We start from the raw sequence: 16,838 nt of genomic DNA, 5'->3' as shown, positions 1-16,838 counted from the left end.
TGCAGACATTTGGCCCCGCTCACCATCCCTCTTGTGCCTTTTGATACTTCAACTCCCACAATTCCCAAAAGCCGAGAGAGAGAGAGAAGGGGTGGGAGGGAATCCTGGTATTTTGGACTACAACTTCCACAATTCCCAAAAGCAGAGAGGGAGAGAGACAGAAAAGGGGTGGGAAGGAATCCCATTTGGAACGGCAACACAGGACACAGACAAATCATGGAAGGAAGAGAAAAGGTAACCTAAAAGGCTATTTTTTTTTTTTTTTTGCTAAGTAGAAGCCTTATGAGGTAGCTTACAACCAAACCTTCCTGCTTGGGGGGCAAAAGGAAATGCTGGAAATTTCCCAAAAAAGTTTATTTTGACTCCTCCCCCAGTTTCTCCTCCCACAAATTGGGTGATGCTAACCTGAGAGAAACGAGGGCTACTGCATTTGAAATTTGGCAAAACATCCAGAGTTTTGAGAAAAATCCATTTCCTCACCTCTTCCTGATACGTTGGGAAAAAATGCTGCCCTCAACCTTTAAAAGACTCAGATATTGCACTTCAACCAAAACGAATGCAGTGGATCCACAGAATACTCGATTTTAAGTGTAGAACTCAGTGGAATTTAAGTTATGTGATGAAGTGGCTAGTTGGCTTAGGCAAAGACAACCTGCTGCAGCCACTCTTAGCTCGTGTCTTCACATTCATAACTTTTGCTTTCTTGACCACACTCTGGTGTTGCTTGGCCCCATGAGTTCCAGTTTTCATCTACAAGATATTGGGTAATATGCATTAAGAAATGCATCATGTTTTATTAGGTTGTGCACATAACTGCCAGTTGGCAGTTCTAGGTGAAAGACACAGAGGTGACTCTCCAGGCTGCCTTGAAAAAGTTCTGCTCTTGAGGCTGAGCAGATCAGATAGCGGATGGAAGTTTGTGGCCAGTCTGTGTGTGGGTGGCTGCAAGGGTGGAGCAAGAGGGGGAAGTGTCATGAGCAACTACTAGCTTGGTGATAAGAAATTTCCTGTATTCACTTGTCTTATTTTTCACCCTTCGTGCTTGGTGCTTGTAGCCTCACCACCTCAAGGGGACATGAGGGTTCTGACAACAATCCTGGGTGAGTCGAGATCTACTTGGCTACACTGGAAAGGGAAAGGGTTAATGTCTCCTAACCCAGCTTTCTCCAACAGGGTGCTCCTCCAGATATGTGGGACTACATTTCCCACCACATTTAACAAATCTGTCATCCAAGCAGATGGGGGAGGTTAATATATTTGGTACAATTGGGAGGAAAAGGAGGAGAAAGGTACTGTTGGAGCTAAGCAGAGGAACAATATCTTTTCTATAGCCTCTGGTGGATTTGGAAATGCCTGTTTTATTCCTTTGACTTTTGCTCTCCATGATAAAGAGCACCAATAGTGATATCTGCTTTATGTTTCATTATATCAACCTGTTTGTATCTCTCTTTGCTTATCGACCTTTAGTATTCTTAAACTGACCCTTGGTGTTCATAAACTGGTGGGCAAGTTATATTCAGGCGGGCCTTTAACAACTGATCTTCATGGTAGCAGAGACAGATTCTTCATGGAGGAAAAAACAGATATAAACAAATCAAATACATACTGGATTCTCGTGAGCTGAGCATTCATATCTGTTTCCCAGGTTGCTATCAATAGGTTTTAATCTAGTGAACGCACATGTATGTGATAATATTGTCCAGTTTTCTACAACCTGGGACACTTCTCAATCTAAAATACCCAGAGGGCCTATTCAGCTGATGCAGCTAATAGGTTTACTCCAATCCTTACACAAATGGATCTCTTTTGGAAACTGGAACTGGAAATGTAGATCCTACAGTGTGTGTGAGTATGTGTTAATGCACACGTTTACATTGTCTTGCAGTCACATAATCCTGTTGTGTTCTTTTTATCATGTTTCAAGGGCACTAATATGTTCAGCATTCAGAGCAATAGTATCTCTTTCGGACGCATGTAAAGCTTATCATGTTATTATGAGTTGTCTGTCTCGTCTCTCTTCCCGCCCGCCCCCAAGAAGGGCTTGACTGGCAAGCATGGGGGTAGTGGGGCCCTTGGTGATGAATGGTCTGCTTTATGGATTTCCAGGTACTTTTTTATGTCCATGGGCTCATTGACCTGAATAGTACCGGCTCTTGGGGCTCCACTGGCTACTCCCCCTCATATCTTAAGACGAAGAATCCTTCGCTGGCACAGCATGGTCCTGGCTTGTTCAGTATGCTCCAAAATCAATAGTTCCAGCAGCCTGCAACGTGAAGAAGTGGAAGCAGGAATGGAGAAGGCTACCAACAAGAGTCAGGAAGTTAAGAAACATGTGCGGCTGCAGGATAGGTAAGTGTTACTGTTGCAATGTTTCAGAATATTGCATAGATATCACGATGGAATGTGTGAAAATGTGTACATACAGAAATCCTAGTGTGCGAGAGGTGATGCTTTCTAAAACTAGATATGAATGGGTGCATTAATTAAAGGAATTACCCAAAGCATCAAGGAGTAAGCTAGCAAGACATAGCTGTACTCATGACTAGTTTATTGGCCTAATATTGGCCTAACAAATGAGAATTGTAGTTCTAATAAATTGCATCAGTTATTACAATGCACTTTATGCAGGGCTTGTCCTTGAAGAGTGTTCATAAGCTGCAACTAGATCAAAATGTGGTGATCCGATTTTTTGTCATATGTGCTTTTGGGGCGCATTATTCAATCCTCCATCAGTTTCACTACCTTCAGTTTGTTTCTGGACATAATTGAAGTGCTAGTTTTTAACTATAAAGACCTAAGCAGTTTGTGAGCTCCTTCAGGAATTACACAGCTCAACCAAAATAAATTCCTGGTGTCTTGATGTTTAAGCCTATCCCTAGGGTTATCTGAGGTGCCAATTCAGAAAATGGCATTGGATAGATCACATCAGCTAGATATGGTTATCATGACTTTCTATGGTCAAGCAGATGAACACTGGTATATGGTATGTGTCCTATATCTCAAAAACTAAACTGATGGGGAAAATTGGTGCCATTTTTTTTGAATCAGTAGGTAAAATATACCCAGAAACAGATTTAACATTTGAGGCACCAAAATGTGTTTTGGCCAGTGCTATCAGTCAGAAGTATATTAAATGATAATTTTGCTATTGCTTTCAAAGTACTATTGATGGTGATGATGATGGATCTCCTGTGCTTGGTTAATTCTGTCTTGCCCAATATAGGAAATGACAAGCATCAAGTCTATACAAGCAGTCCCTGAGTTACAAATATCCAATTTACGTACGACTACTAGTTACAAAGGGGAGTGAAACAACAGGAAATGAGAGGAAATCTACTCCTAGGAAGGAAAGTTTATTCCTGAAAGGGTTATCATGGGCAGGAAAGCATCTACAGTACACTGAAACTTTATCACCAATCCACAACAACCCAATTTTTTCCAAATCCAGTTATCACAGGGACAGATGTGAAATCTTCTGAACATGGGCACAAACAGCAAAACAAACATCACAGGGGTGTTAACCCTTCCCTATGTTATCCAAAACATTAAAAAAATTGGATACAGTTACACTTACAAAATGTAAAGGGCTCATACTGGGCTTTCCCAGGCGCACCAAACTCTTTTTAATCAATTTGGAAATGAAGAGAGGCATATTGACTGGAATCTAGGGTATGAATAAAGATAACACAATTCATCTTTGAAGCTTGCTTTCAACATGTTTCTCTCTTGTTCCCTTAGTTCTTCTCTCACTCATATACAGTGTAACCAGAGTGGCATGGCTAAAATGCCAGAGTGGCATGGCTAAAATCATGCTCTCAGCACTTAGAAGGAAGGAAAGTGTACAAATGTAACCAGGGCCGGCCCAAGGTAATTTTCAAGTGTAAGCGAACAGAATTTTGGCGCCCCCCCCCCCCCAAAACAATCGGATATCGAATTGTTGGCAGTTGTGAGGCTACCCTGAGTCCTCTTCAGGGTGAGAAGGGCGGGACACAAGTATGGGAAATAAATAAATAAATAAATAAAACCAGGACAGTAAAAAAAGAACACTCAAAAACAGGGGAATTCCAGACATGAAACAATCAGGGCCAGCTAACACCACCCAACAAAGATTCCCTCAGGCAGGAAGCAGCCAGCTATGAATATGTGAGGGACATTCAATGCTAATCAAGGTGGCCAACTGCAACATTCACACTTGCCTCAACCTCACAACCTCTGAGGATGCCTGCCATAGATGTGGGTGAAATGTCAGGAGAGAATGCTTCTGGAGCATGGCCAGACAGCCCAGAAAATGCACAGCAACTCAATAATGATAATGATAATTTTATTTCTTACCCGCTCAAGACGGTTGACAACATTGCTAGAACACATAATAATTTAAAAACACTCCGTAAAATATACATATGGAAACATATTTCCATAAAATACACAAAACAAAAAGGAGCCCCGGTAGCAAAGTGTGTTAAAGCACTGAGCTGCTGAACTTGCAGACCGAAAGGTCCCAGGTTCAAATCCCGGGAGCGAAATGAGCGCCCGCTGTTAGCTCCAGCTTTTGCCAACCTAGTAGTTCGAAAACATGCCAATGTGAGTAGATCAATAGGTACCACTTCCGGCGGGAAGGTAACGGTGCTCCATGCAGTCATGCTGGCCACATGACCTTGGAGGTGTCTACGGACAACACCGGCTCTTTGGCTTAGAAATGGAGATGAGCACCAACCCCCAGAGTCAGACATGACTGGACTTAACGTCAGGGGAAACCTTTACCTTTACCTTACACAAAACAAAAATTAGACATAGAGTGGAAGTTTAAACAATATCATGAAAAGGGTGAGAAATCTGCCCCTCTCCATATGGTATGAATCAGGGGTCCCCAAACTAAGGCCCGGGGGCCGGATGCGGCCCATCGAAGCCATTTATCCAGCCCCACGGCACAAGGGCAGAAGGGGGTTGGGCTAAGTAACCCAAGGGGTCTCTTCTTCTCTTACAACCATTATTATTATTATTATTATTATTATTATTATTATTATTATTATTATTAATAATAATATTGAGGCTGGGTGGCCATCTATCAGGGATGCTTTGCTTGTGCTTTTGGTGCACAGAGACAGAAGGTAGTTGGACTAAATGGCCCAAGGGGTCTCTTCCAATCCTATTATTATTATTATTATTATTATTATTATTATTATTATTATTATTATTATTATTATTATTATTAAGGCTGGGTGGCCATCTATCAGGGATGCTTTGCTTGTGCTTTTGGTGCACACAGGCAGAAGGGGGTTGGACTAAATGGCCCAAGGGGTCTCTTCCAAACCTCTTTCTTCTTCTTCTTCTTCTTCTTCTTCTTCTTCTTCTTCTTCTTCACATTGACGCTGGGTGGTCATCTGTCAGGGGTGCTTTGTTTGTGCTTTCGATGCACAAAGCAGAAGGGGATTGGACTCAATGGCCCAAAGGGTGTCTTCCAACCCTCTTTTTTATTGTTATTGTTATTATTTATTTATTTATTTAGATATTTCTTTATTATTGCTCGGTGGCCAACTATAGTCTGGCCCTCCAACGGTCCGAAGGATCGTGAACTGGCCCCCTGTTTAAAAAGTTTGGGGACCCCTGGTATGAATAAAGAAATCCACTGGACTTAACTGGCACTTGTATCTTTATTTCTCCATTGGAAGAAGTGAGGCACCGTGGAATTAACATAGTTTGACTCCACTTTCACTGCCACGGCTCAATGCTATGGAATCCTGGGAGTTATAGTTCGGTGAGGCATCTAAACTATTTGGCAGAGAAGGTTTAAAGACCTTATAAAACTACAATTCCCAGGGTTTCATAGCATTGAGCCATGACAATGAAATTGGAGTCAAACTGCATTATTTCCAAAGTGCAGCTGCCCTTTGGTGAGATATATGCATCCCTCTGAAGTACACCACTACAATATACACTACAATATACCCTTAGGCCCTTTCTGTATTGCCATATAAAATGCAGGTTATCTGCTTTGAACTGGATTATATGGGAGTGTAGACTCAGATAACCCAGTTCAAGGCAGATAATGTGGATTATCTGCGTTGATAATCTGAATTATATGGTTATGTAGAAGAACCCATACCCTGCCATATAAAATCCAGACTATCTGCTCTGAACTGGATTATATGGCTGTGTGGATGCATATAATCTGGTTCAAAGCAGAAAATGTGGATTATCTGCCTTGATAATCTGTCTTCTATGGCTGTGAAGAAGGGGCCTTAGGAAACTATAAATCCTAGGAGTAGGCCCACATGTTCCAGCTTCTGGAACATGGCCAGGCAGCTGAAAAACCTGCAGCAACCCAGCCTCAGGCCCCTCCATTTCCCCCCTCAGTTGCCAAGTTGGCCCAGGCCTGCCCTGGAGACATGCCTGGCGAAATGCTGGGAACAGGGACGGGTTCCTACCTGCCCCGTCTTCATGGCTGAGAGGGTCCCCAAGGAGGTGCATGGCAGGGGCACAGGCCTGCTCGACCTGCCAGAGCTCCTTCCAGCCTCGGAGGGCTGCCGGGCGTTGCGGGAGGAATCCAGGAAGGGTGCAGGTGGAGCAGCAGGCCCAGAGGCCTGGCCTCAGGTCTTGTTCAGGGGCAAGAGGGCTGCAAGGGCGAGAGGGCCGAGTGCGAGAGAGGCGTGAGTGGGCCGAGTGCGAGAGGGGCGTGAGTGGGCCGAGTGAGAGAGATGCGTGAGTGGGCCGAGTGCGAGAGGGGCGTGAGTGGGCCGAGTGCGAGAGGGGCATGAGTGGGACGAGTGAGAGAGAGGCGTGAGTGGGTCGAGTTCAAGAGGGGTGTGAGTGGGCCGAGTGAGAGAGAGGCGCGAGTGGGCCGAGTGAGAGGGAGGTGCGAGTGGGCCGAGTGCGAGAGAGGCGTGAGTGGGCCAAGTGCGAGAGGGGCGTGAGTGGGCCGAGTGAGAGAGATGCATGAGTGGGCCGAGTGCGAGAGGGGCGCGAGCGGGCCGAGTGAGAGAGATGCGTGAGTGGGCCGAGTGTGAGAGAGGCGTGAGTGGGCCGAGTGCGAGAGGGGCGCGATTGAGCAGAGTGCGAGAGGGCCGCGAGTGGGACGAGTGCGAGAGATGCGCGAGTGGGCCGAGGAGTGCGAGAGGGAGCCTCAACAGCGCCCCCCTTGACGTGCACCCGAAGCGGCCGCTTAAACGGCCTCCATTGTTGGACCGGCCCTGAATGTAACCACCACTAAATAAATCTTGTCTTATCTTCCAACCACACATTTGGTTGATGAAAGCAAGCACCTCCCATACTGTGATTATGGGAAGGAAAGCCTCTTTTTTTCTTTTTTTTTAAATAGTTTTTATTAATTTTGACAAAACAAAACACATTGGGGATGGGGGGAAAGGAGAAACAAAAGGAAAGGAGGGGGGAAGGGGAGGTGGAAAGTGAGGGAAGGAAAGAGAAGGTTTTGACTTTGATAAGGGAGGGGTATGTAGATAGGGCTAATGGGGAGGAAGGAAGGGAAAGGGAAGGGAGAAGGGAGTTTGGGTGAATCTTAAGGTATGATAGGTACGGGTCAGTTAGGGGGGAGAATAGGGGGGGGGTGTGGCGACTTCCTGTCTTAATGCTTCTGTCTTCTTACTCTTCTGTCGTTTTTGCCTTCACTTGTTTACAGTCTCTTTATTTCTTTAAATAATCCTCCAAACAGGACCAGTCCGTCTCTTTTGTTTTTCTGCCATCCTTCTTCTTTAATAAGAAGGTTAATTTGTCCATATCTTTTATATCAGTCACTTTGTCAACCCATCAGTCTTTCATCAATGGTTTCTCGGATTTCCAGTACTTGGCGATTACCATTCTTGCTGTCGTGATGAAAAAGGTGAAAAGTTTATCTGTATTAGAATCCACATTATCCTGATGGTCATATAGTACTAGTAGGAGAAGTTCGGGTTTAAGTTCGAATTGTGTTCCTAAAATTTTATTGCATTCCTCTAATATCATTTCCCAATACTTTTTGACTTTCTTGCAACTCCACCACATATGTATGTATGAACCTATTTGTTCTCTACACCTCCAGCAGCTTGCATTAGCATTTTTATACATTTGTCCTAATTTTTTTGGTGTGAGATACCACCTATGTATGGTTTTCAACCAATTTTCCTTCAGATCTGTGGAATAGGTGTATTTCATTTTAACTCGCCAAATTGATTCCCATTCCTATATTAAAATCGATCTTCCTATGTTTCTAGCCCACTGGACCATAGAATTGGTAATTATCTCTGATTCTGTCATCCAGCTCAGTAGTTTGTTATATAATATGGAAATATTTTTTTTTCCTATTTGAAGGAGTTTTTCCCAAAACCCTTGCTCCATATCGAATCCTATAATTAGATCTTTTTTGTAGGCTTCTTTTAGTTGGATATAGTGATACCATGTTATATTCTTATTTATCCTTTGGATTTCCTCCAACTCTTTTAGTTTCGGTGCTCCCACATTCCCTGTTTCAACCAAAAAAAATTCTTTGTATGTGGGCCATTTTAACCAGCCCAGTAGCCTTCTGTGGTTGGCTTCTAATGGTGACAACCAAATCGGAGTTCTGGAGTGAAAGTATTTTTTATATTTTTCCCAAGTTCTGAACAGGGCTGACCTAATGTAGTGGTTTCCAAATTGTTTTTCAATTTTTGACTTTTCGTACCAGAGGTACCCATGCCACCCTCTCCTTAGGTCATGACCTTCCAAAATTAATAATTTTTTTTCTCCAATTTAATCCAGTCTTTAATCCAATACAAAGCACTAGCTTCGTGGTATAATCTCAAGTCAGGGACACCAAATCCTCCTGTATTTTTTGTGGATATCATTGTGGTATACTTTATTCTGGGTCTTTTATTTTTCCATATAAATTTCATTATTTCTTTCTGCCAATCTTTGAATAGTTTGGGTTTCCTAATAATCGGGATATTTTGGAATAGGTACATTAATCTGGGAAGAATATTCATTTTGATTGCTGCTATTCTTCCCATTAATGAGAGATTCAAGCTAGTCCATTTCTTTAAGTCTTGCTGGATTTCAGACCATTTAAGTGTATAGTTTAGGTCTAATAGTTGATTATTTTTGGCTGAGATCCAAATACCCAAGTATTTGATTTTAGATGGAGTTTCTAGTCCTGAAGTGTCTTTCAATTCCTTTTGTTTTTCCTTGGACATATTTTTAGTGAGAATCATCGTTTTCTTTTTGTTAATCTTAAATCCTGCTACCCTCCCAAATTCCCCAATTTTATCGAACCAATTATGTATATTCTGTTTTGGATATTCAATAATACATATAACATCGTCGGCAAAAGCCCTGTATTTATAATTTTGTTTATCAATTCTTATCCCTTGTAACTTCTCATCCCTATTGATCGCTTTAAGGAGTAATTCTAGCGCAAAAATAAATATTAAAGGGGATAGCGGGCATCCCTGTCTCGTACCTTTTTCAATTCTGAATTTCTCTGTTACATCCCCATTTATTATGATCATAGCCCATTGGTCGCTGTAAATGCTATTGATCCCATTCTGGAATTGCAGGCCCATATCTAATTCCTGAAACATTAATTTGAAAAACTGCCAATTTAAATTATCAAAAGCCTTTTCGGCATCTAATGCTAAAAATCCTACTTCTTTTTGAATGTTTTGGTCATAGTATTCAATTGCATCAATTATTGTGCGTACGTTATCTTTAATATTTCTTGATGGCAAAAACCCTGTTTGTTCTTCACTTATCCAGTCCGATAAAAATTCATTAAATCTGTTTGCTAAAATTTTGGTAAAGATTTTATAGTCCGAATTTAATAGCGATATGGGTCTGAAGTTCCTAACATCCGTTAAATCTGATCCCTCTTTCGGGATCATTGTAATCCTTGCTTCTATCCATGAATCCGGGACAACTCCTTCTTGTAAGGCTATATTCATTAATTTTCGTAGATATCTAATTACTTCACTATGTTCCAATTTATAAAATCCTCCTGTAAAGCCATCAGGCCCTGGAGCTTTATTGCTTTCTAATTTTCTAATTACTTTAAGGATTTCTTCTTCTGAAATTTCTTTATTGAGTTTTAATCTTTGTTCCTCTGATATCTTTTCTAGTCTCTGTTTACCTAGATACTCCATCACTCTTTCGGGGTTAATACCTTCAATATTATACAAATTTTCATAGAAAAACTTGAATGCTTCCTTTATCTCTTTCTCTATGGTTGTTATTCTATCTTGTATTCTAATTTTCGTTATTTGTTGATTTTGTTTCTTCTTTCTTATTAGTCGAGCTAGCCACCTCCCTGGTTTGTTTGCGTTTTCGAAAGAGTTTTGCTTAACCCATTTTAATTGTCTAGCCATGTTCTCTATTTCCAGGCTTTTTTTTTGTTTTTTTAGAAGTTCTCAGCTTCTTACTAATTTTTTATTTCTAGGCTTATTTTTCAGTTCTTTTTCCCTCCTCATTATTTCTCTTTTCAGATTTTCCTCCTCTGCTTCTCTCTTTTTCTTTTTCCCAGAGTTGAGTTGAATCAAAAAACCCCTTGCTACCGCCTTGTAAGCATCCCAGACAATTTGCGGGCTGGTCTCCCCATTATCATTGAACCTGAAATACTCGGTCGTCATCTCTTTAATCTTACTTATATCCTCTTCTTGTCTCAATAAATTTTCATTTAGTCTCCAATATTTTGTAGTCAGTTCTTTATTAATCTGCATACTAATTGGGCAGTGGTCTGATGCCTCCCTGGGAAGGATTTGTATGTTGTTAATCTTAGGCAGAATTGATTTTGAGACCCAGATCATATCAATTCTAGCCCAGGTTTGATGTCTACTAGAATAATGTGTATAATCTGCTTCTTCTGGGTTGCATTCTCTCCACGCATCCACCAAATCATATTCTTCTTTTAAAATCTCCAAATAAAACTATTTGATCACATTCAACTTTCTCAATATTTTCTCTTAATGCTTTAACAAATTTCGTCTTCGGGCCATTAGGCATATAAACATTACATAGAAGGATTTTTCCAAGTATAGAATCTATCATTACTGCAATCATTCTACCTTCCGTATCTTTAAATTGTTCAGCCGCATTGAGTTTTGGGTCTACATAAATTACTACCCCTCTTTTTTTTTCCTTGTCAGCTGATATAAATTCCATCCCTAAAGTTTCGTTCTTTAACAAATAGCTATATTTTTGGGAAATGTGCGTCTCCTGCAGGGCTATTATGCTACATCTTTCCTTTTTTAGTTTATGGAATATTACTTTCCTCTTAATGGGAGAATTTAACCCATTAACATTGTTTGAAAAGCATTTAAGTGATAGACTGACATTACTCGTCTTTGAGGTTTCCTTCATCCTCCTCGATCCTGTCTTCTTCTTCCGATGACTCTTCCTCCAAATCCTCATTCAGGTCTAGGGTCCCAGCCAGGTCTAGTTGAGCAACTGTTAACTCCTCCTCTCTAGGTGAGGCGAATCTCCTTTTCTTTGAGTTTCTGGGAAATTTCCCTCCTCCCGATTGTTGAGGTGATGTTTCTTTATTTATGTCTCTTTTATTTATTTTATAAAAGTCTTTTGCCTCTGGGAAGGAAAGCCTCTTTTTGTGTTGAATGCTTACCTCCATGCAACACAAAAAGAGGCTTTCCTTCCCTTTTTTTGTGTTGCATTTGAATGCTTACCTCCATGCAACACAAAAAAAGGGAAGGAAAGCCTCTTTTTGTGTTGAATGCTTACCTCCATGCAACACAAAAAGAGGCTTTCCTTCCCTTTTTTTGTGTTGCATTTGAATGCTTACCTCCATGCAACATAAAAAAGGGAAGGAAAGCCTCTTTTTGTGTTGCATGGAGGTAAGCATTCAAATGGGCACTTTCTTGCTGACACAAAGTCAGTTTGCCTTCTGTCTCCCACATCAACATACGCAGTCAAGACACGCAAGACAACAACAGCAATAATATTGAATTAATTTTAAAACAATAATTGTAATTAAAAAAAATATTTTTGTCCTTCTGTAACAGCTAGAATTAACATCAAACTGATTAGGACTTTATAGATAAAGAAAGCCAGCATGATGTAGTAGTATGAATGCTGAACTATGATGCTGAAAGCTGGGATTTGAACCCTTCTCAGCAATGGAAACCCACTAGGTGACCTTGGGCAAGTTACACTGTTTCATCTTCAGAGGAGAGCAAAAGTCAACCTTCTCTGAATAATTAATGATGAGAAACCCCAATGATAAGTTAGCCTTAAGGCTGTCATAAGTGGAAATGACTTGAAGGCACAGTACAAGAATAAGATAAAGACTAGCACTTGATATTTTTGAGACTGATACTTAGTATATTAAGGGTTCTTTTCCTTTCAGAAGGGGCTCCAGTGTGTCACTGGTCCTGGACATGAGCTCCTTGAGCAACACAGATCCCATTCGGTCAGTCTCCACTCCTAGAGATGTGACAGTGCAGCTCTTGAACACAGCCAGCCACATTCTTTCTCAAAAAATGCTCCAGGAGCAGACCTGGAGACTGGAACAACTTCAAGAGGAGTTTGCGGTAAGATAGTCTACCTTGCCCCATCTTGTTTCAGATCTTACCTCCTCTAATACACCAACTATCTTGCTGCTCTCTCGGTCAATATTGGTCCCAGACAGTTTGTGAGCTGAATGAGAAGACTGGGCCGTGTTTCCCAGTATTTGATGTACAGAAGCTAATCAGACAGATTGCTGAGTCTTATTTTAGAGTTACGAATGGGACAGAATTCTCTACAGCATATAAGAACAACAGCTCAGCTTAGGAGGCATAGGACAAACTGCATGGTGCACTAAATGCTGCCCTGCAACACTCTGGACTAATAGTTCTCTTTCTGTCTCATGGCAAGACAGATCAACTAACGACAATAATAACAGGCCTTTTCTTTACTATGTTTAATCTCTACAGGCTTTGTGAGTTGAAACCCACCTCCCTACAAATCTACTATAGCAATGATGTTGTGCTAGCATCTTAACAGAGCAGAACTATCAGACATAAATTTTACCTCATTTTCTTATACCTTCCAACTGTCCTGATTTGCTGGGGACAGACCAAATTGATCTTCAGTCATTCACTTTCTAAGCTGCTTTCAAAATGTCACAATTTCTCACTCTTCCCCCAACTTTCCCCCTTTGAAACATAGCGCAGTTTGACACCACTTTAACTGGTATGGAATTATGGGACTTACAGTTTAGTGCAGTGGTTCTCAGCCTGGGGTCCCCAGATGTTTTTGGTCTACAACTCCCGGAAATCTCAGCCAGTTTACCAGCTGTTAGGATTTCTGGGAGTTGAAGGCCAAAAACATCTGGGACCCACAGGTTGAGAACCACTGGTTTAGTGAGATACCAGTCCTCTTTGGCAGAAAAGTCTAAGGACCTTGTAAAACTACAGTTCCCTTGATTCCATAGCAGTTAAAGTAGTGTCAAACTGCATTAACAGCAAGGATGCAGCCTCTGAAAGAGGAGAGGAGAGAAGAGGAAGGAGCCAAACTGGTGCCCTCCCCAGTAGGATGAGCCTCTTCCGGTTTGTCTATTATTATCAGTAACTTTTGCTATCTTGATTACACTCTGATGTTGTTCGGCCACATATGTCCCAGGTTTCACCTGTGAAATGTTGAAGGATATGTTCTCTTTATGCAGAACTGGGCCTAGCTCAGAATGGGAGAATAAAAGATCCCCAAAGCAGTTTGATGGATTGATTGGCTGAAATAACATATATAGCTTTAAAAGCAAAAAAAAGTATCTACATGATTAGGGAAAGGGTATTAATTCTCTTTTCCTACACTTTGGGTACTCTGTATTTCAGAATGGAAAATGATTTCAGCGATTCCTCCTTTCCTCCTCCTTAACAGAAAATCCCCTCAAACTTTATCAGTCCTGAAGAGCTGGACATCCCTGGACGAGCTGCAAAGGACAGATACAGATCCATTTTACCAAGTATGTTCACCTTGGATCAATTTCTTAACAGGAAGCATAAGGAAATGAGAAAAGAACAGTCTGATGGGTCCATAAATTCCCTCTTTGATTTTGCTTAGTGTCTTTCTCAAGATTTACTATTATGTCAGTAGAACTATTCTACACTTAACCACAACAGAGAAAACTGTGAGCTGTGATAGTTTCTTCAAGGTCCTTGCTCTCTTTTCTTATGGTCCTTTATCTAGAATAGGATTGTCCCCTGTAACGTTAGACAGATAACCACCCTTTGTCATGGCCCTGGAGCTGTGGGTAATCTTACACCATGAGAGGAGCCATATGACTCTTATTCAAGTGTTGCCAGTAACATTCATGTGCAAAAAGTGGATGCAGGACAGCAGTACTATGAAGTCCATGACTTTAAAATCAAGCTATAATGACTCCTGTCTTCAGAGTCAGAAAATAAGAGTTCAGCGTCTTTCTAATTACACCAGGGCAGGCATGCAAAAAATAATAATTAATTAATTGATAAAGAAACTGTGTCATTCCCCTGAACAGTCATGTTAATGCAAGTATATAACACAGAGGAGATTGAACTGAAAATCCTATTCAGGCATACCTGGCCAGCTATTATTTTTTTTTACCTCCTTTGCCTATATTACAGAACTCTTGTTAGGGGATAATACAAACCAACCAAATCCACAACTCTTTGGAAGAAGGTTGGGACATCAGTTTAATTGTAATTTAATTTGCACACCATGATATTTTGTAAGTGTGATTCCTATATAATTTCAGTTGCAGTGATTGCTACAAAAAACCTCACTTGTTAATTTAGCATTTTGTTGGTTCATTCCTTTATTATTGTTCTGAGGTATTTGCTATATGGGTACTTATGACTTTAAAAGCTATAGTGTGGTGAGCTAGAAATTATCATTGCCAAATGGAGACAAAATACGCCACTTTACTTGGCATGAATGGCACCCCACTTGCATAAATTGATGGCACAAGTTGATAGTACCATCATCTTGTACAAGTGAGGTCCCATCCAGGCCAAGTAAGGTGGCATATGGGAGAGAGAAAAGTAACCAAAAGCTAAAGGTGAGTCAATATCCTGGTTAGATTTTGGACCTTACACTTTCATTATTGGAAGTAAGAAATCTCCATATCTGAAGGGAAATATGGTGACTGTTCTGCATTCCAACTTCTATAATGACATTAGTTCTGACATGAATGCTCAGCAGATAAATTAAATATAAATGGAAGCTTGAGAAAGGGCACAAAAGCAATGAGATAGCAAAGAATGAGATGCAAAGGTCAGAGCCATCTTCTGGTGACAATCCCTGATGTGTCCAGTTTCTAACCAGATAGGAGGTTTAGACTTGCTGATACCCCAAATCTCTGCAAGGGTGGAGGACCGATTAAGATGGCCCACCCCAAGAGACTTATGGATCTGGATGGATTCCTGGCAGCTCTTGGGGACTTTCCCACCACTTCAGTAGGTGATTCTGTCAAATCCCTGGCAAACCTCTGGAATGGGGAAATGGCTAGGGCAGTTGACACAATCGCTCCCAAGCATCCCCTCTCACAGAGCAGAGCCAAACCAGCATCTTGGTATACCATGGAGCTAGCGGAAATGAAGCGAGTGAGAATGGAATGGAAGCAGCAGAAAAGTCTTATTTTGCTGCTAACATTGTATCCATGAAGAATTGGCGTTCTGAGCTGTTCCAAGTGGTTAGAGGATTATTACATTCTAACCCCCAGACGGGGGCACTATCCACTTGGCATCTCATCATATGGAAATTCACTTGGCATTTTGTGGATAAAGTTGCTCAGATCAGTTCCGACTTAAACACCAGTTCCAGCTCAGTGTCTTTAGATGTAATTTGGGCACATGCTTGTCCAACCTTAATGGTTTCTTTTCAATTAGTGTAGTCTGATGACATAGACAGGATCCTTGGAGGGGTAAGAACCACCACATGTACCATGTTTCCCTGAAAATAAGACAGTGCCTTATATTAATTTTTGCTCCCAAATATGCTCTAGGTCTTATTTTCAGGGGATGTCTTATTTTTCCATAAAGAAGAATTCACATTTATTGTTGAACAAAAAAAATTGAACATTTATTATATACTGTACAGTAGTTGTCATCACAAACCAGCATAACCAGACAAACTGTGAATCCTATCAAGAATTTCTTGTTATTACCACTATTTCCATGTACAACACTCTATGGTAGGTACATTTACCAATCCTGCATGCTCTGGTGTTCTGTTTGGCGGGCATGCTTCCAAACAAAAACTTTGCTAGGTCTTACTTTTGGGGGAGGCCTTATATTTAGCAATTCAGCAAAACCTCTACTAGGTCTTATTTTCCGGGGATGTCTTATTTTAGGGGAAACAGGGTATGTTAGACCCTTGTCTGTCATGGCTAATCAAACAAGCCAGGGGGTGGGATGGCAGAGTGGGTAACGATGGTAATTAATGCCTCATTGACTCAAGGCATATTACCTACATGCCTCAAGGAGGCTATAGTAAAACCAATTCTTTAAAAAAAAGTCTCTAAACCCCTCTGTGATGAACAACTACTGACCAGTTTCAAACTGACCTGAGCAAGGATCTGGGACATGTGGTGGCTTCTCAACTCTAAGGTTTCCTGGATGAAACAAATTATCTAGACCCATTGCATTCAGGCCTGGCTATGGGACTGAGGTGGCTTTGGTCACCTTGGTAGATGATCTACGCAGAGAGCTAGACAGGGAGAGTGTGTCCCTGTTCATTCTTTAGGACCTCTCAGTGGCTTTTGATACCATGACCATGAAATCCTCCTGGACTGCCTCTCAGCAATGGGATTAGGGGGCACTGTTCTGCAGTGGCTCAGTTCATTCCTGGAGGGCCGGATCCAGAATGTGGTGCTGGGGGATTCCTGTTTGACCCCCTGACCTTTGTCCTGT

General features: G+C 41.3%; 1 protein-coding gene across 3 annotated transcripts in view; it reads left to right on the top strand.

Moving 5' to 3' along the window:
• The first annotated feature begins 943 nt into the window (after positions 1-943).
• The window catches only part of ptpn7 (protein tyrosine phosphatase non-receptor type 7), a 28,879-nt gene continuing 12,984 nt past the window's right edge, over positions 944-16,838 (top strand). The window contains exons 1-4 of one of the 3 annotated variants that reach the window (XM_008109910.3): positions 944-1,100; positions 2,107-2,349; positions 12,317-12,500; positions 13,828-13,912. In XM_008109910.3, coding sequence (XP_008108117.1) covers positions 2,216-2,349; positions 12,317-12,500; positions 13,828-13,912 — 403 coding nt within the window. In that variant the 5' untranslated portion in view covers positions 944-1,100; positions 2,107-2,215. Of the gene's footprint in view, positions 1,101-2,106; positions 2,350-7,413; positions 7,835-12,316; positions 12,501-13,827; positions 13,913-16,838 lie in introns of those variants that run through there. The other 2 variants (XM_003220575.4, XM_008109911.3) reach the window with 2 other exon arrangements.

This window comes from Anolis carolinensis, chromosome 4 (assembly GCF_035594765.1).
Source record: "Anolis carolinensis isolate JA03-04 chromosome 4, rAnoCar3.1.pri, whole genome shotgun sequence".
Taxonomy (NCBI): Eukaryota; Metazoa; Chordata; class Lepidosauria; order Squamata; family Dactyloidae; genus Anolis; species Anolis carolinensis.
Note: the sequence above shows the minus strand (reverse complement) of the source record. Positions and strands in the feature narration are given on the sequence as shown.